This window comes from Myodes glareolus, chromosome 22 (genome assembly GCF_982192425.1).
Source record: "Myodes glareolus chromosome 22, mMyoGla1.1, whole genome shotgun sequence".
NCBI lineage: Eukaryota > Metazoa > Chordata > Mammalia > Rodentia > Cricetidae > Myodes > Myodes glareolus.
This window is the reverse complement of record NC_142047.1, coordinates 2,817,205-2,836,875: the sequence shown is the minus strand read 5'-3', so window position 1 is coordinate 2,836,875 and position 19,671 is coordinate 2,817,205. Positions and strand designations below refer to the sequence as shown.

Here is a 19,671-nt window from a genome sequence, read left to right as displayed (position 1 = left end):
TGGGTGTGATGCTATGCATCTGTAACACTGGCAGTCAGTGGCTGAGGCAGGGGGATAGAATGCTCAAGACTAGCTTTGGTTGCATAATGAGACCTTGATTCAAAAATAAAAAAAAGTCTACAGGCAACTGGTAAGATTGGTCACTTCTTATCCAGTACCTGTCACCTGGCTATGGACTATGGTCACATGCCAGCACACTTTCTCTTGTGGGGATCAAAGATGAGGCTCTGCACTAATCTTTGGCTTCCTGTGGGCCTTGTTCCCCACCCACTCCTAGGTCAGGCCTAGAGTTTCTTTATCTGTTCAGGGTGACTTCCAACATCCCTGGGCTCCTTTTCTGTGCCTCCCATGATGAAGCACACCCGAGGATTAGTTTGTTCCCTATTGGGCCCCTCTGGACAGCAGAAGAACACAGCTTGAAGCTGTTGCTTCAAGATATGAATCCCAGCTTTGCTACCTATCAGGCATATGCCCAAGACATGTTACAAGACCTCTCTTTGCCTTGGTTTCCTGATCTGGAGAAAGTGTGTGGTTAGGGCTATGAGTGACTATATATCAAGTACCTACATAGAGTTTGTTTGACACATTCAGAGTGCCCATCATGTGGGCACTGACTCTGGGTTACCCTGCCAGTTGGTTACAGTCTTCTGAGTATCCCAGACTGCACATATCCACGTGGACTTGTCTTGAAACAAATAAAACTAAAAACAACCCTTAGTCAACTCCCTTTCTTCATCTAGTTCTCATGCTCCAGAGTCTACTCAGCTAAGATACTCCTATTTTACCCTGCCCCTGTCCCCACCAAGTATGAGATTCTCTGAGCAGTCACAGGGGCATAAAGACCTTGCCCTAAACTGCTCTCTGAGGGCTGGTGGGAGAGCGATACATGAACAGCCCACTGAGCATTCTGCACATAAACATCCTGCCCTCCATGCATTCTGAAGATTCCTAAGCTTTGGCACTTTCTAACTTTCTTACCTCCTCCCTGAATGTCCTCCACAGGAAGGCTGCCTAGCTCCCTTCACTCTGGTACCGCACCCCATACGAGGATAGGATCAAGTGAATGTTATATGACAGTCAGGAGCAAAATCCAGCATTTCCCACCTGCCTCACCTCTGCAAGACCAGATATTCACTCTCTCAAAGCCCATGTTGCTCTGTTCCTCCTGCTTGCTCCCTCAAATACTATGAAAGGTAGAAATCAGTCCTTCCAGCTTTTCCCAGTGCTGCTCATGCTATCAGTACTGGGTGCAGGACTAGCTGGTTCACACTACTCTCATTTAATTCCCATTCATCACTTGTAGCAAAGCAGTCACATAGATGGAGAAAATGAGGGGCTGGTTTGTGCAAGCCAGAAAGCAGCAGAATTAAGATCTGATTTCCCATCTAATGAAAATCCAAGACTCTTCTTTGTAATATTTTCTATTGCCTCAGAGTTCCCAGCAAAACCAAAAGAGTGCCACATGGGCAGGGAAGAAACAGGTATGCATGTACACAGGGTCACTTGGGTGGGGATGAACCTGGAGGCAGGCTCTTTGCTCACCTGCAGTAGTTCCAGGTCTGCAGGCTCTATCTGGGTGGGTACCAGCTCTGTCAGCATCTCCGACATCACTCGTACATTTCCACTCACCATCTCCAGCTCACTGCGCAGCTTCCCAATCTGAAATGCACCAGAGTGAGGGGAGAGAAGGCAGAATCTAGAGCCCATGCTGCCCCCACAGACATATGGCTCAAGAACTGCGCCACCAACACTTTCTCTGCACAGCTTCTCTCCTGACTTCTGGGTGCGGTCTGTACTCAAGAGTCCCACCACATAGCCCCCTCACAGAGGTACTACCAACCGCTGCCATCTCTAAACCAGAAGTCAGGTGCAGAGGAGAGGGTGAAAGAAGTGTGACAATCAGAGAGGAATAAGCCAGTGAGTGTGGTTGGAAGAGCACCAGCATCTCTTTGGGCAAAGATGGCAATTAATGAGGCCCTAGGGAGTGGCAGTTTTCCCAAGGGAGTAAGAAGGTTGTAGGCACCTTATGTCTAGGAGGACAAAGTGTTGTTCTGTCTATGTCTTTCCCTCTCTTAAGAGAACTGGGATTTTGTCTTGTCTCGATTCATTTTTGGGCCCAGGCTCATCCAAAAATAAGTCCCACTTGAACATGAAACTCAGATCCAGTGCTTGTACCTGTGATCAAAGGCCTGGAGACATGTAACAATAAAGTTGGTCAGTGTCCTCAAACAGATTAGGTTGTGAGGGTCACTGTGAAGTGTCTTTTGTGAACTCCGAGAGACTTCATATTAATATGCTCATGGGCACTGTGTCCACTTTGAATGCTGTGAATCATACAAAGGCTCCCCCAAATGTATCTGGATCAAGACTCACGTTATAATGGGATGGATCATGAGTCTAATGGTTAGAAAACTACATTTTGGGAAATACTGGTATATTCCAAACTGTGTGGCTGAATGACAATGAATTTCATGATTATGACAGCAACTACCATTTACTGACTAGCACTGAACACACGCCATCATGTAGGCTCAGACACCTGTAAGGAGCGTGAGGATGAAGAAACAAGCACGCAGAGACAAGCACCATATCCACTGAAGCTGACCGACAGCACACCACAGTGTCAGGCGGAACGACTCATTTAATAACTCTCTTGGTGTACGTGGACAAGCTGCTCATCACCAACTTGCCACATCCAAACCCAAAGGGACCTAACCACAAAGGAGCTAGGAGTTACATCACCACACTGCAACATCTTAACATGCCCCAAGAGGCAAAAGGGGCTAGGAAATCAAACAAAAATACTCAGCTTTGTTTAGCAAGAACTTTCTAGCACTAAAGTAATCAATTAGTCTTAATACATAGACATTAGAAAAACCAGTTAAAACTAGAAGCAAGGTAGACAATTGCTTTGGATAGCAGGGCAATTTTACAGTTTTGTAGGCTTTAATTACTTGCTTAGCATGCCAGTCATCTCTAGTTGTGTTTGCTGTGGTGCATTGTTTCATAACTTGCTATAAGATAGCATGGAAGTTTCTCTTTGTGGGGCTGAGACTGTGCACTGCACACAAGTGGTCAAGAGACCATTCTTTGGAATGAAGCTTATCTACATCATGTTTATGAACTTTTACCTCCATCACACTAAGCAGCTAAGTGAAGTATGCTTCATTGATGCCGGTCAAAGGTCTGTGAAGACCTCCAGTCCAGCCCCATACCACATCTCAGGTGAATGATGATCTAGATTACAGCTGCCTGGTCTGGGGCAGGTAACCCTCTATAGGGTAGGAAAATTTCCCCAGAAGCTAGGCCTCCAAGCTTCTTCTTGAGGCATGTGGGAGGCCTCACTGCAGTACATATGCACTTTCTCATTCTCCCCCTCTCTCCACCCCACCCTCTTTTTCTGAGACAAGGTTTTGCTATGAAGCTCTTAACTCACACAGAGCCACCTACCTCTACCTCCCGAGTGCTGGGATTGAAGGTATGCCACCAATCCCAGCAAGCATATAGATCCTTTAAGGTTGTCCTCAACTTGATTAATTCAGATGAAATTCTATGTGAGGCTATTACCACAAAAATAAAGTGGAGTGGCCCAAGTGGAGGAGACTGCCTGCCTGCTGGCCATTTCCTCTCCTTGGTGCTGCACAGGAGGCTCCATGGATGGAGGAGTTTGGAGGTACTGACGGCACGCCAGTACAGATAAACTGGAACTGGAATCCCAGTGGATTCTGAGTGAACTTTATCCTGAACATGGCAAGAATAGTGTACATCTGTGGGCTGCTGGGAGGACAGAGAAATCTCCAGTGCTAGGGACCTTATGGTTCTGTCACAGCTTGTCTGTTTACCTGCTCAGGAGTTGGTGTGATGGGTGAGTCACCTGGGAGGACAGCTGGAGTGGGCAGAGGGGCGACATGTTGGCTTAGGTCTGCTCGCTGACTGCTGTCGGAGACCACAGAGTTCTGTGCAGATGGTGTCTCTGAGTTGAACACAGTCTAGGGGCCAAAATAAAGGGTAAGTGAGGCCTCCTGGAAAGGTACTATAGGCCCCTCAAGATAGCTCCTGCCTCACTTAAAGTTCTCCTTACCCTTTGTGGTGTGTGGATTGGTGACAGCATGTCCAGGTCAGTCATGGGGAACTCCAGGCCTTTCCTTCGCAGATCCTCATAGACAGCAACGACACCTGTCAAATCAGGCGAGCTGCGGAACGCGTCAGCCCAGGACTGAGAAGGGACAAGGACATGGCCGGTAACCACTGCTCACCTTCTTTTCTGTGAGACTACCCCACCCTGGCACCTAGACAGAGGACAAAAGTGCTTCCCCTTCTTCCTTCTGTCTGGTCTTCTAACCCTGTGCACCAGGCTCAGTAGACAGCTATAAGTAGACAGTGATAAGCAGTTCACTAGCTGACAGAGGAAGATCGGCCTCGTTACTCCCTGACCCCTTGAGGTTACTAAGCTGTCCCACCCTGTCAAAGAGCTCACCTGGATGAGGTTCAACACCTTGTCATGCACAATAGTTGGTGGATTGTTCTTTGGCAGGATGGTCCTCACCAGTACACTCTCCACAAAGTCTTGGCTGGCCACCAGTACATGGAAGCGGTGCCCGCAGTTCTTAACACATGTTTCCAAGACCTGTAGGTCAAGGTGCACAAGAGAGAGTCCTATCAGAACAGGTGAAATGGGCTGCTGCTCCAGTGAGGCTCCTCTTCTATCCCAGAGGGAAGCCAGGCAGAGGAAAGGAGGGTTCCAGAGGGTATCTCCTAGGACATGGGGATGGGAGCATTGCTAGATTTGGGGGCTTGCCACCTAGGGGACTGGGACATGCAGAATGATCTGACAGACAGAACTCCCTTCCTAGTAGGCCAGGGACTACTATAACATAACCCTACTTCCTAGCTCATATGGTCTTGATCAGTAGTTCTCTAATTCCTAATGCTACAACGCTTTCATACAGTTCCTCAAGTGTGGTCACTTCTAACCATAAAAATTATTTTCCTTGCTACTCTATAACTGTAATTTTGCTGTTTTATGAATCATAATGTAAATATATGATGCAGAGGATATCTGATATGTGACCCCTGTGAAGGGTCATTAGACCCCCAAAGGGGTCATGACCCATAGGTTGAGAAGCACTGGTCTAGAGTTTCAGAGGTCCTCCAGTAGGAATCAGAGACAACTTGAGTTTTCCCTATTGGTAGGTGACACTATGACTCAAGGACCAAGCACTGACCTTCTCTTCCTATACCTAGCCAGAGTTTCTTGTGCTTTGCAGGGTAGTAGGACCATCTGGATCTAACTACCACCATGGTACAGGCTAGGAGAGGGTGTTCTCCTACCCATTCTTCAGACAGGCTGTCCTAAAGACAGGATGGATGTCTGGTGCTTTGCCTGTGTTGGCCTGGCTCAGTGCCGTGGCCAATGTTGTTCTTAGATACTGGTATTTGTTTTATGTTCATTTTTCAGGGTGCAGTTTTAGAGGACATAGTTCTGGTGTGTCTACCTGCTATGCTAAGGCTAGGAGCTCCTTCTCAGCTCTCTTGCTCTGTCATCCTCTACTAGCAGTGTGGATGGGAAAATAATTTCCCCATGGTGCTTTCCTTCCTAGTCCTCAGACGAGAAAACCAAGCATGGATAGGAGGACCTAGACCTAAGTAAGAAGAAGCAGCTTTCAGCAGACCATGATCCAGCCATGGGAGCGATTATGGAGGGATAGACAGACAGACTCACTGTGAGGGCCAGCATGACTTCATGGAAATTCTTATTCCCCACGATTCGCTTCTTTACGGCTCGGAAGGCATCTTTGGGGCTGACAAAAAAAAAAAAAAAAAGAAAAAAAGAATGGTAGGCGTAGGCCTAGAACCCTCTTCCCCAACACAGAAGGCTAGGCATCCAAGTTCAGGAGACTCTGCAAAGCTAGAGTGGGTAGAATCTTCCCTCTAGCCTCTGCGTGATCTGTGAGCCTGGTTCTGATCACACCAGGATACTGTTGCCCCACTGTGGCCTTCTCAGGAAAGACTGATCCCAACACCATGTAGATCCTAGGCCTCCTGTCATAGACTCATGTTGGGCAAGATGTGAGTGCCTGTCAAAACTACAGACTCCTAGGCCTCAGCTGAGAGTATCAGAACTCAAGAAGTGGGGAAGTCCCAGAATTTTCTATTTCTCATGTACCCCACAGCTCCCAGGGCCTTCTGGGTGTTGGTGTTAAGGACAAATGACCACAGGGAGAGTGTTCTAATCCCATATCTTAGATAGTTCCACTACCCATCTTTCAGTCAAGTCTAGCCAAGCACCTGTGTGTGCATGTATATGAGTGCATGTGTACATGTGCGCATATATACTACTTCCAAGGATTCTGGGATAACTGAAAGAAGAAGCAGTCTTGAGGGAGAATGGGGTAGGGTCTAAAAGACCCTCAAGGAAGTAGTCAACCCTAAAGGATGGGTAGGACAAATGGGAGGATAGCCAGAGAGAATGGGTTCAGGTGCAGGGAGGGCTTGGTGGGGAAAAGCTGCTCTGGACGGACAGAGAAGGAACAACACAGTGTAGAAGTGGAGGGCCAGGAACCTGGATGTGCCTACATACAACAGGAGATCAGAGAGAGCCTGGTGGCTTCCTGTCCTCCCTGTTCCACCTGCTAACTATTCCTCCCTAGCACTGTCAGAGCTGCTCTGCCCTGAAGGCCTCTGTGGGACCCTGCCCATGGTCCAAACCCAAGGGAAGGCCTAGCGATCCACGAAGCCTCCAAGGGGTTTTCCCCTCTAGTGTGTCTTGTCATGGAACACCAATCTATCTGGGCAGAGAAGACAGTTCCGAGAGAGCAGGCAGGCAATGTCCTTTAAACACTGTCTTTCAGAAGAGCTGGCCCACTGCAGGTGCCCTGGCAGAGGGGCTTTGATGTTTATTCTGATTCTGCATGTCTGTCAGTGCTGATTTTTAAGGGCCACATGGAGACAATATGGGACCCTGGTAAGATCCTTAGCAGAAGTGAAGGCAGAGGACTCCAGGATCGATGGCACATGGAGGCAAAGCTGTGCAGGTGGTCAGTGCTACAGTGGAGAGGCCATGGCAGGTACAGGAGGCTGTCCAGAAGAGTGAGAACAGTCTTTACTCAAAACCTCAGACCTTGCTTTTCCCTGGCCAGTTCCAGAGGCACCTTGGCTTCAAGAGTCCTTGGTGTCAGCACTGCTATATTGTTTGGATCCTGAGTATCTTCCAAAGGCCCATGTGTTTGAAAAATGTTTTTATGCTCACAGTGGCACTGTTGAGACACTAAGACACTACAGAAATGTTGAGGTGGGGTCTAGGCTGGGGGAATAGCTCAGTGACAGTGCTTGTCAAGCACGGAAGACCTTGGGTTCCACCCCAAGCGTGATAAATAAATGGGGGGGGGGGGGTGGCGCTAGAACCTGCTGTGGTCTTTGTGTCAACAGAAATGTGACTTTAAAGGGCATTGTGGAACCCTGATCTCTGTCACTTTTCTTTGGTTCCCTGGCCATGAGGTGTGTGGTTGTAGCTCATTACACATTCTTCATGGTGTGTAACATCAAGACTGTGAGGCAAAATAAAAACTTCTGCTTCAGCTCCAAAGTGAATTTGAGGCTAGTGAGACCCTGTCTCAAAAATAAACAATCAAGAAGCAAACCAAACCCAAACAAAACTGAGATAAAGTTTTTTCTTTACAAGCAAATCATCTCAAGGAGATTGTTATAGTTATTAAAAGGTGACTGACATAGTTGCTGACTTGTGGACCACGTTAGTATTTGTAAGGTACTTGTTCCTACTTATGGAGTGACTTGTAGAAAAGGGGGCAGCACTGGCAGTGGGCCATGTATAACAATAACACAGATAAAGTATATGACAATGGTATGATTTCAATGAAGACATAAAATTTTAGATTAATGAGGCCAAGAATCATGCCTGTCATTGCCTACTGCTGGATCCTCAATGCCCTGTGCTATGTTTTGAACATTTCCAAGTTCACCAGGAGATGGGAACACTGCCTACTAGGTGTTTTCAGAGGCTCAGTAAGCGTCTCTGCTTCCTGTCTTCTTTCCTGGTGGTCCTGACACCTGCCCACTTGCATCCCACCCTCACTAAGGTCTAGATGCAGATGTGGGAGTGAGCCACACAGCACAACTGAGGTCTCCCTGTACTTCCCACTGTACTCCCTGTCTCCTGACTGGGAGAATGTTCTAATTTACCAGAGCAGAGGCTCATCCTGCTGTACTCCCTGTCTGCTATGGCTACCCACACTCCATATTCACCCTATTTTCTGCTCCACTCAAGGACTTAGACTAGAGTTTTGGTAGTTTGAGGAACAAGTCCTGGAGAGGTAATGTGATTGTCCATGGTCCATCACATTGCATTAGGTAGAGGAAGACAGGACTCTAACACCTTTCCCACAACACACCAAATGCTCTGGCTGGGCTCAGCACTCTGACTGCCCTCTCCACGCCCCGGAGGCCCTGCTGCTTCCTAATCTTAAGAAGAGAAAGTGAGAGATATAGCTGTCCTCGGACTCCAGCTCTCAGCATGCAGAAAAGCACCAGGAATCTCCAGCTGGCTTTGTCCCAGGAAGGTGATGCACCAAGGCTGGCGCTCCAGATCTGTGTGACATCTGGGCACAAGTTCAGAGATACTGTGTGTGTCACAGAACCTAGGGGTCAGCTGGCCACACACTGTACTTTCATTTTTTTTTCCTGAGACAGGGTATCTCTGGGTAGCCTGGTTATCCTGGAACTTGTTCTATATACCAGGCTGGCCTTGAACTCAGAGATTTGCCTGCCTCTGCCTCCTGAGTGCTGGGATTAAAATTGTGGGTCACCACCGCTTGGCTTACACTGTGTCTTTGAATTTAACATTTCTGAGCTTTTCATTTACCTGGTGAAGGCACTGGACTAGATCATGGTCAAAGATGTTTAAAACGCCATGTTGTTGTCTAGGCTGGGACAGGACACTGCATAGCAGGATTAGACTTTGTGACCACAACAGTGAGGGGCTAGGGAGGATCACCTAGTAGGTCACAGATATGATCAGTGCTAGTGTGTACTGTGTTACAGTTAGCTGTCACAGCCTGTACCACCTCCCACACCCTTCCTTGCCAGGGCCCTTACCCTTCCTCGGTCTCGTTGATGATGTCACAGATCTCCATGTTGAGGGCCCAGTCCTCGCTCTGTAGGGAGCCATCTGTAGCTTTCTCTGTGAAGAAACTATGAGTCACAAATGTATGGAGGGTCCTAAATAGGCAGACTCAAGTAGTGGAGAAGGGAATAGATAAGACAGAAGCTAATGAGTGCTTGCTTTCTCGGCACCCAGGTTTATACACTGTCTCACTTGTCACTGGATTGTACCAGTTATGTGAGGCCAAAGGTGTCCTTGCTTGTTCATGGGTAATGAAACTGTGGCTCAGAGAGTCACAAGTACATAAAGGAGGCCAAGAACTGAGGCAGGCCTGGCCTCAGAGGGCTTCTTTGTAATAGGGCAGCAGAGACCATGTATTGCTTTATTAGTGTAGGCAATACACAACTCGTCACTTCATATTATCCTTTGAGTTGAAAGTAGTCACATGGTTTAAAACATAAAAAGTTCCAAAGAAGTATTCAATGGGGAGAAATTGTCCCTACCTCAGGTCTCATTTCTATAGGCCGCCACACATGACACTCACACTCTGTTTCACCTCTTGTCATGCCTGGGCTTGCAAAGCAAATGCATGCATTTTTATCACATGTAAGCGGTATGACGGTTTCTTCTATTCTCTCCCGGATGGGAACTGGCTTTTCATACCACCATGAGGTAGTTCCTCTCTATAGATTGGGCCAATGTAACAGTCTCAAGCTCAGGCAATGTTCAAATGTTCAAACTTTCTCAGAATGACTATGAATGCTGGTTGCAGATTATTCTGTTCCTACTGGAGCCTGAATGCAGGGTCTCATGTATGGCAGGCAAGTGCTCTACAACTGAGTTGCTTTCCTAGCCCAATTCTTTCTTTTAAATTGATACAAAAGTCATAACACAAAATAACACCTTCAATTGTGTAATTATCTGGTACAGTCATAATGCTGTGTAACCACTTCCACCCTCACAGTATTTTCATGCTAGGGTGATCCTTGGGGTAAGCTCTGATGGGTAGGTGAGCATGGTGGCATGCATGCATAATCTCAGGATTTGAGAGGCAGAGGTGGAAGGACTGAGTGTTCAAGGCCAGCCTGGTGCTACACAGCCAAGTCCAAGGCCAACCTAGGCTACATAATAAAACCTCATCTCAAAGAACATCAATGGGTGTTAAATGAATGATGAATCCAGGAACAGACAATGTGAGGGCTTTCACCAACCCTTCACACACACATTACCATGTCTATTATTCATATACAATACTCACATTTTGTTCTACCTTCTGTCAGGCTCGGGCTGGCATAGCAGATGTATTTTTACCATAAGTAAGCTGTATGATAGGCTAACATTCAATATTCAGAGGGTGAGATCCTTGATGTCTGCCCAAATTCCCCTCCTCCTTAGCTGCCATGCTGTCTTTCAGACTCTGGCTGTAGGTGGTGTACTGCTGATCAGCCAGTTTGGCTGGTAGAGTCACTTGTCTCACAACGAAGACTGTCTTTATTGCTGGGTGGTGCTGACAGCTTACCATTGCATAGTTATCTGTAAGCCAGGCCCAACCCAGGCACTGAGATGCCTGGTGGACAAAATGGTACAGTTCTCACCCCCATGATATCTGGAACAGGTCCTAGTATATTCTCAACAGCACAAGGAGAGGACGAGGGTGATCTCCATGTGACCGAGTGGCCCTGCTCCTTTCAGCCCGCAGCAATGTCCCTGCTGGGCTGGGTAGGCAGCCTTCAGTTCCACCTTTGGTTCCTGCAGACAGATGCTTGTGTGGCCCAAACATATGACAGGAGGCTGAGATAGAAGGGTGGCTGCTTTGCCACTGGCTTATGGCCAGGGGAGGAAGACAGATCTTTAGAGGGTTGGAGACAAGGCCTATTCCTTCACAAATATCTACTGAGTGTGGCTTTTGTGTTCCACTTCTCATCTTGAGGCCAAGTGTCCCCTTGAGCAGGTTATGACTTGCTACAGACTGCCTGGGAGCAGGGGCTGCTTAAACATGAAAACTTGCTCCCCTTCCACAAGCTATACTCGGTCAGATGGCCAGCAGTTACTGAGTTATCCTTGACCTCAGACCTATATCTAACAGTCACAGTGTCTTGCCAGTCCCACCTCCCAAGTCCGTATTGTGTCCATTCTCTTCTCGCTCCCTCCCCATATCTACCCCTTCCATGAAAATGACCATATCCTTCCTGTGCCTCACACAGGGTTTCCTAGTCTTTGTCTACAAAACCCTTCTGTAATACTTTAATCTCTTGAGCTATATATTACATAATCACCAGTGTAATTAACTAGTTATATAAAACACAAGATTTAGTTGTCATCCCATGAATTGTATACTACTATCTCATCTCACTAGTGAGGAAACCATAACAGAGCGGACAGTCCCTTAAAACAGACACCCAGGCTGGCCACAGTGGTGCTCACCTTTAATCTCAGCACTTGAGAGGCAGAGGCAGGCTGATCTCTGTGAGTTGGAGATGGGCCTGGCCAACATAGCAAGGCCAACCAGAGCTACTCAGATCCTTTCTCAAAACATCAAAGCCAAAACCCAAAAAATCTCAGAACAAAAAAACAAAATACCAGCCAGCTTATGGAAAGGGGTGGCTGAAGAAGACAAAAACAAAACAGCAGTCATCCTATAGTGAGGAATGGCTGGCCTTTTTCAACAAACTTGCCAGGTTTGCCTTGCTGCCTGGCTCTTACTGGGGTCAGGACATTCCAAAGCATCCTCCTGACCTTCCTGGGGCTGTGTACTCTGCCCTCCCCGAACTCAGTCTTTCAAGGGCCTCTCAGCAGTTTTGCTGCTGCTGGCCACTGACACACCCTGGTAACTGAGCACCTTCTTCTCCTGGGGAGAGAGCTGAAGTTTCAGAAGGGACATAGCTCTGTGGGAAGGTCAGAGGCTGGGGAGGAAAAGCTGGGAAATCACAGGTGGTTATGAGGCAGGGGCAGAAGTAATCTAATTAGCGTGGCAAGGACACCAGCAAAGGTGAAGATCTGGGTGATAAGCAGAGGGGAAGGGGACTATGACCTAAATGGAAGAGGGAGAAAGAGAGGAGGTGGTGGCAATGGTAATATCATCTGAGCAGTTTAAGTGGAAGTTGGCTGAAGGAAGGCCTGGTGGGTCTGCGCAGGCCACTGCTTCTCAACCTAGGTCTTCTGGGGACTGAGTAGCTGCAGAATCCTGGACTCCCTTCTGACGTGTCCTGAGGAAAGGTGTCCTGTAAGTGTGAAATCTGACAACAATGGCGTCATGCTTTGCTTTTAACCATAAAAATAACTTGCTATAGGGGCTGGAGAGATGGCTCAGAGGTTAACAGCATTGCCTGCTCTTCTAAAGGTTCTGACTTCAATTCCCAGCAATCACATGGTGGCTCACAACCATCTGTAATGGAGTTTGGTGCCCTCTTCTGACCTGCAGGCATACACACAGACAGAATATTGTATACATAATAAATAAATAAATATTTAAAATATAAATATATATATATATTTATATATATATAATAATATATAATAAATATTTAAAATATAAAATATATATATATTTGGAGACAAGGTTTTTTCATGTAGCTTTAGCTGTCCTAGAACTAGCTGTGTAGTTCTGGGACTTGAACTCACAGAGATTCACTTGCCTCTGAGAGCCTCCCAAGTGCTGGCTGTGCACCACCACTGCACAGCATAACTTGGCTGGGTGGTGGCACATGCCTTTAATCCCAGCACTTGGAAGGTAGAGGCAGGTGGATCTGTGTGAGTTCAAGGCTAGCCTGGTCTACAGAGCAAGTTCCAGGACAGCTAGGACTGTTACACAGAGAAACTCTATCTCGAAAAACCAAAACTAACAACAACAAAACAAAAAAACCAAACCAAACCAAACCAAAAACCACTAACTTGGTTACTAGTTTCTAGAGCACAGTAACTGACTCCTTCACCTCCAGCTGCTGGGAGGTGACCTTCAAAGGGCTGCTGGGCAATGGCTCTTGTCTCTCAGTTCCTGCAGGTCTCTGCTGTCATTAAGGGCTTGCTAATGCTTAGGGATAGTGGTCCTGTGGTCAGAAGTTTGTCCTGATGCAGGTATGTTCTGTCCAGAGGGTCCCTCGTCTTTTATCTGGCACAAAGGGAACACTCCTCCCTTTATAGTGACTTGATCTAGGCAGTGGCCTGGGCCTGCTGGCCATATCTCCTAACTCAAACAAATTCATCTATGGGTCAAAATGAGCAAGTTCATGTCTACATGTATCAGATCAGGTTGAACCTGCCTGCTTCACGGCAGTGTTGGCTTCTCAAGTCAGTTGTCTCATGTCAGGTGAACGCAGTGATGATCATCTGGGTCTGACTGCAACTTGGGTCAAAGAAAAGTAATGAGTCACAGCCAAAGGTCATGCACTTGACTGTGCTCCAGGCAGTTGCTAAGGTGCCTGCCTGCCATCTGGTCATAGTCAGTGCTAATCTACAATCCCTGGCAGGACAGCTGCCCTCATGGTACCACAGGAGCCCTGCTCTTCTGTCTCTTGGAACCATTCTGTAGGTGCTCAGTAGAGCTACAGACAGAATTACAGCTATGGCCCATTGCTTTCCTGTTGCCACATCAGTGGTCTTCTCACCTGCACAGGTCAGAAGCTGCCACATCTCTCATGACAGGCTAGCTTTGGACCAGGTGCCATCAGCTGCCCAGGCCTGGACTGTCGTCCCCACACCCTTTTCCTTTAATGCAATTCTAAGTAGCACACTTTTCTGTTGAAAAGTTATCTGTAGCTTTGCTACAAGGGTCATAATCCAAACTCTTCAGAGGAACAGTCAATATTGAGTCCTACCTTCAGAACCCTTTCTCTTTCACATTCTTGGGTCCTACCTGGAGGCATCTTTCATGCAGTCAGACAGTCAGTTCACACATACACTCAATGGGCACAGTATGCACGAAACATAGGACTGAGAATGTCCTACACACAGTGACACTCACTACCCTCAGAACAGGCTAGAACAACTGGGAGAACAGAGAAGTCTGTAACTTGCCACAGCTGCATGACTGGTAAGCTGCAAAACAGAGATTCACACTTCAAAAGGTCTGCTCCTCAAACCCACTCACTCTTTCTTTGTTTAGAGAAAGAATCTTGTTTTAGTATTTCATTGACACTCCTGGAACTTCTTCTGTAGCCAAGGCTGGCCTGGAACTTACTCTGTAGAGAGGAATGGCTTAGGACTTACTGTGTAGAGAGGATTGGTTTGTGACTTACTGTGTAGACCAAAGCTGGCCTTGGATTTACTGTATAGATAAAGTTGGCACAGAACTTACTGCATAGACAGGCTGCCTGGTGCTCACTCTGTAGGCAGGGCTAGCCTAGGATTTACTCTGTAGGTAGAGCTAGCCTGGGACTTGTATTGGTTCTCTTGTCTTTGCTTCCACCTGAATTACAGACTTAAACAGACCTGTGCCACTATTACATATCTCCCAAATGCCTTGAAACAAGTTCAGGCTCTGGAAGAGACATTGGTGAGAAAGGCCAACAAGGTCCTGCCATTAGCAAATGTGTAGTCCAATGGAGGTTATGGTGGATAATGCACACAGTGAGACTGAGTCAGCACACAGGCTGTGGGGCTAGGAGGCAGAAGAGGAAATGAGTCTGCTAATCCACACCCCACCCTTACTCCACCCACACCCACCATTAACCATCTCCTCAGCTAGCCTCCTCCAGCACCATGAAATCACCAGAAAACAAGATCAAATGACCAGCACTCACGAAGCAAGTGTCTGTGTACGAGTTCCCTGACCCTCCTTTCCTGTCATCTTGGTGGTGTGTTAGCCAATGCTGAAGAAGACAGGCAAAGTCTGCTTGCTTGCACTAACCCAGAGAGCTGGCCACTTGCCCTGTCCCCTGAAGTCTACTACTGCTTGCTCAGATCATAATTCTCCAGGTCCACACTCTTGGTGTCAGAGAGGAGAAAGTCCTTGTTTGTTTGTGCAACAATGTGCTGAGTCTCCAGGCTGCCAGGTGTTTGGTTCAGTACTATAACCTGTACCTCCTTCTCCCCAGTACTGTTTGCTGCATTTCACACCTTAGCCTCCATGCTAATGATGAAATGGATTTTGGTAAGGACAGTATTGAGATGTCAGCCCATGGGAAGCTGTCTCTCTCCAGATTTCTTGCTAGGTAAACAAGTGGTTTCCTGTTTTGCCAGAGGCAAGTGGATTAGGATTCCTCTACTGAGACCTATGCCTGGCTTTCCTACTGTCTATGCTGTGGTACCTAAAGTATGAATTTGAGTGTCCTAGGCTTCCTGGAGTTTGACAGTCAGGACCCAAGTGCTGGGATGGTCTGAACCTTCTATAGTTCAGCTTTCTATCGGCTGTGTCTGGGCCTGATGGCTCAATTTTTCTGGGACTGTACCCTTGTCACTTAAGTCAAGTCCTAAACCCAGCAATAAGGTCAGGTGGTCTTCTGGATACCTTGAGTCCTCTCTGTTTGCTCCTGCACTCAGTAGGCCACCAGCATTCTGCACAGAATATAACTCTTAGTAACTCTCCAAGAACCCAGGTTTGGTCTGTCTGTCCTTTGCATTAGAGTGTGATGCACCTGGAGGCAGGTTAGAGCTCATGAGTCTTCCAGTTCTCTATGGATGACGCCTGCAGGACCTGTTTGCAGTGACTGGATGGTGATGAGGCTACATTTTCAGCATTGTTACCTGTACAGTGAAGAGAAGCACCACCTCCACTTGACATTCCTTGATCCCTAGTAGCTATTCTCCTCTCCTCTCTTCTCCTCTTCCTTCCCCTTCCTTTCCCTCCCCTTCCCTCCCCTCCCTTCCCCTTTCCTCCCCTCCTGCCTCTGCCTCTGCCTCCCAAGTGCTGGGATTAAAGGTCTGTGCCACCATACCTGGTCCAGTTCTTTTCTTAATCTGCCCTTTGACCTAACATCCTTGCCCCTGATATGAGTTGATTCTGGACATAATCCTCCCAGTCAGCACCATCCCAAGTGAGTCCTGGGATGCAGGATGGTTGTGCCAGCCACCTGCAAGTACAGCGTGGGCATCTACACATGGTTGTAACTCATCTGCTCACAACGGATACTAGGGCTCTGTGGACACTTGACATATGACATTCGTGAGAAGAGGATTAAAGTGTGCATGTCGAGCATGTCATGTCCACTGAGTAGTGTAAGCACCAAACAAATATTACCCACTACAAAAGTATCAGTCATAAAACCATAGTCCAAAATTTTAAGCCTTCACATAAAAAACATTCTAAAATCATACAGAGTAGCCAACTATTTTTTCCCTCTCTGTAGCTAGCAAGTTGTCTTGAATCCTATTTTCCAAATGAACAATTCTTTCCAGACCCAGACTGGAAAGTTCTATCAGTGCTGAAACACCCTTTCTTAAAACCCTGGTTGTCTCTGTCTTTTTTTTTTAAACCATGGCCACAAAAGAAACTTTATGGAGGATATTGTCCACATTTTTCAAGTTGATGTAACTATAATTCCTTGCTGAGAAACTTTCGGTTAGACAAAGGAGAGTTTCTTAAGCTGTTTAGGCAGGAGGGGGTGTTGGTAACATTCTCTACCCCACTTGGGATTGTGCAACATGTGTGGACAGCCTGGGTATAGGAGGTAAAGAGGGTGCTGGGATTAGTTAGGGTTCAGAGAGATGGAAGAAAGGCTAGAGAGACAGTTTGGTTGGTTATGTGCTTGCTGTGTTTATTTAGACCTTGTTTCTGATCCCCAGCACCACGTAAGAAGCTGAATGTGGTGGTGTGTACCCAGTGTGCAACACTGGGGAGGCAGAGACAGGAGAATACCAGGAGCTGCTGGACAGGTAGTCTTGCTGAATTGGTATGCTTCAGGGCCAGTGAGAGAGCCACTCTCAAAAAAAGTGAAGAGCAATCAAGAAAGACATTTGACACTGACCTCTGACTTCTACACACATTCACACAAATGCACATGACACCATGCATACACATATGCAAGCATATACCATGCAACACATGCATACAAAATAAAAGAGAAGACTGGAAGAGTCTGCGAGAGAGAGAGAGTGGGCATACAGATATCAGTGGGCTCACTGACTTTAAGGCATGCACACCTATGATTGTAGAGGCTTGGCAGGTCCAAAATCTCAAGTCAAGTGAGAATCAGCAACAGATGTGTCTGCTGGCAGTTTCTCTTGCTTTGGGGATGTCAGTCTTTCCAGGAAAGTCTTCAATTGATTGGGTAAGGATCATACACACTGTAGAAGGCAATCTGCGCCTGTTAGAGTCTACTATTTCATTATTAACCTCATCTAAAACTTAGCTTCACCAGGCTGATGAGATGGCTTAGTGGGTAAAGGTGCTTGCTGTCATGACTTCAAGTATGTAATTGTGAAGGGTAAGGTTAAATGAGTGAGCCAATTAAAGGAAAACACTATGAAAATAATAATAATAAAGGAGGTATGCAGATACAAAGGTTAAAAGCCAGCAGATGAATGTGACAGTGTGAGAGTATTGGCCTAGATCAGGACCACCTTGATCAGAGGGTTAAGAGTTAAAAGTATCCTAAATCCCTGGGCTCCACACGGAGGGCTTTAGTTTAGCTGCCTAAACACTACCCCCAGAGAGCAGAAATCCAGGACTTTGCTTTTATTTCTCAGTGCTCCATGTGGGAACAAAACCTATTCAGCAGCTCAGTCCCATAACCAGGTTGAGTCCTATCCTCAGGAGAAGCTGCTCCACCCTTCAGCTTGAAACCTAACCTGCCTGTGAACAAACATGCTGCCACCCAGGCAGTGACTGCTCATATCCCAGGGACACAAAGACCAACACAAAAGCTGCACTGGAGTCTGGGCCTTGCATTGTTACCTTAGCTCTGCCACTAAGTGTGCCTAGGAACAGTGACACCACCAAGGAGAGTCCCCATGGTTAACAGCTGCAGACTCCTCTTGTCTGGCAGGCACCAGGCCAAGTGCTTCAAATGCCACACATTACACAGCAATCCTACCTGACAAGTGTTATTATTAGCCTCCTTTTACAGACAAAGAACTGGAAGATAGTAAGGTTAATAACCTACTCCAGGTTACAGAGCTATTGTTTGACTCAAGGTCACCTTGGGCCTTACTAGTATTTGTCCAGCCAAGGTAAATCCTTATGCAGACACTGTTTTGAGATAGGGTCTCACTATGTAGACCAGGCTGGCCTGGAACTCAGAGATTTGCCTGCCTCTGTCTCCTGAGTGCGGTATTAAAGTCATCAACACCACATCCCCCAACAAGAATAACATTTAGTGGTACATGGAAATGACATGAACTCAAATTCCATGGCCCATTTAGTTTTACTGGAGATGGCCACGCCCATTCATTTACCTATTATCTCTGACCACTCTTATGCGAGGTATTTAACAGAGACCATATAGCCTTCCTAAGCCTTGAGGATTGACTATGTGGTCATTTGTGGAGTAAGTCTGGTCGAGTACACCCTGTCAATCGATGCAAAAGTCCGCCGAGGCTCCTTGTTCTTTTTCGTCAAGAGTGGGCAGGGGAGCTCATTATAAACAAGATAGCTGGCTCATTTCTGACAAGTTCTGGGTTCGCTGCTGACTTCCTATTGTAATACCACCCTGCCCCTCTGTGCCTTGTAGTGGGGGCGCCTTTGTGTTTCATCACAGATGGGGATGGGAGAGATAGGACTGCACTAGTCAGCAGTAGACAGAGAACGATACCATCTTTTCTAACCCAGCCTAATGTCTACAACATGGCCTAGCCTATGGGTTTCTAGTCCATCTGCTCCAAAGGAAACTCAGAGCCCTGATCCTGATCATTTACTTCTGATTCCTGTCTACGGGCCCATGGGTAGGCTTTGGAAACCCAAGGACAGCTCTAACCTGTGTGGGTGTGTGTCCCCTTCCTCTCTCCTCAAATAGCCTGGCTCACTGGCTATGCTCTCCTTTAATCTACAGTAAACCTTCTCCTCCACCATGCTTAGGAGCAGTCATGTCCTTCCTTTTTTTTTCTTTTCTTTTTCTTTCATTCCTCCATTCACCTTCTGGTAGATGCTGAGACAATAGGAAAGGAAGGGATAGATAGCTCCTGACCTCAAGTCCAGCCCAGCTTGAGGGCAGACTTGCAGGGATAGTGGTGCATCAGTATGGTGGAGGTGGAAACAGTAAATTACAGTAAGGCACTCTGCAGAACTGGCTTTCTTACAACCACTCTCAAGCAAGAGAGCTTAAGTTTACAAACCAAAGCTCCCAGAAAAGCTACACAAGGCTGAATGCCTACAACTTTGTGATTGTGGAGAGTGGAAATGTTGCAGATCTCAAGACCAATTAATAGAAAACTAGTGTCCACCAACCCAAGAGTCATCAGCTAGCACCTGAGACATACAGCAGAGATTTTTGTGGTAATCTAAATGCCTGATTTCTGGCTTGCTCTTGTTCTGCAGCAACAACAACAACAAAATATATCATGAAACCATTTCCCACATTGGAACATGTTATTTGGGGTGACATATTCTGGATCACAGCAATTCATATTTGGCTCAGGGATAAACTATCTCTGATTTCCCTTGAGGTGAGAGCTGTGTTGTG

At 46.9% G+C, this 19,671-nt stretch overlaps 1 protein-coding gene across 3 annotated transcripts in view; it reads right to left on the bottom strand.

Annotated features, from left to right (window-relative positions):
• Tom1 (target of myb1 membrane trafficking protein) overlaps positions 1-19,671 on the bottom strand; it is a 34,871-nt gene that overhangs the window by 12,699 nt on the left and 2,501 nt on the right. For 2 of the 3 annotated variants that reach the window (XM_087900185.1, XM_048438248.3), the window contains exons 2-7: positions 9,112-9,196; positions 5,723-5,801; positions 4,478-4,627; positions 4,082-4,216; positions 3,843-3,989; positions 1,543-1,659 (exon numbers count right to left, since the gene is read on the bottom strand). In XM_087900185.1, coding sequence (XP_087756311.1) covers positions 1,543-1,659; positions 3,843-3,989; positions 4,082-4,216; positions 4,478-4,627; positions 5,723-5,801; positions 9,112-9,196 — 713 coding nt within the window. The remainder of the gene's footprint in view (positions 1-1,542; positions 1,660-3,842; positions 3,990-4,081; positions 4,217-4,477; positions 4,628-5,722; positions 5,802-9,111; positions 9,197-19,671) is intronic. The other variant, XM_087900186.1, reaches the window with a different exon arrangement.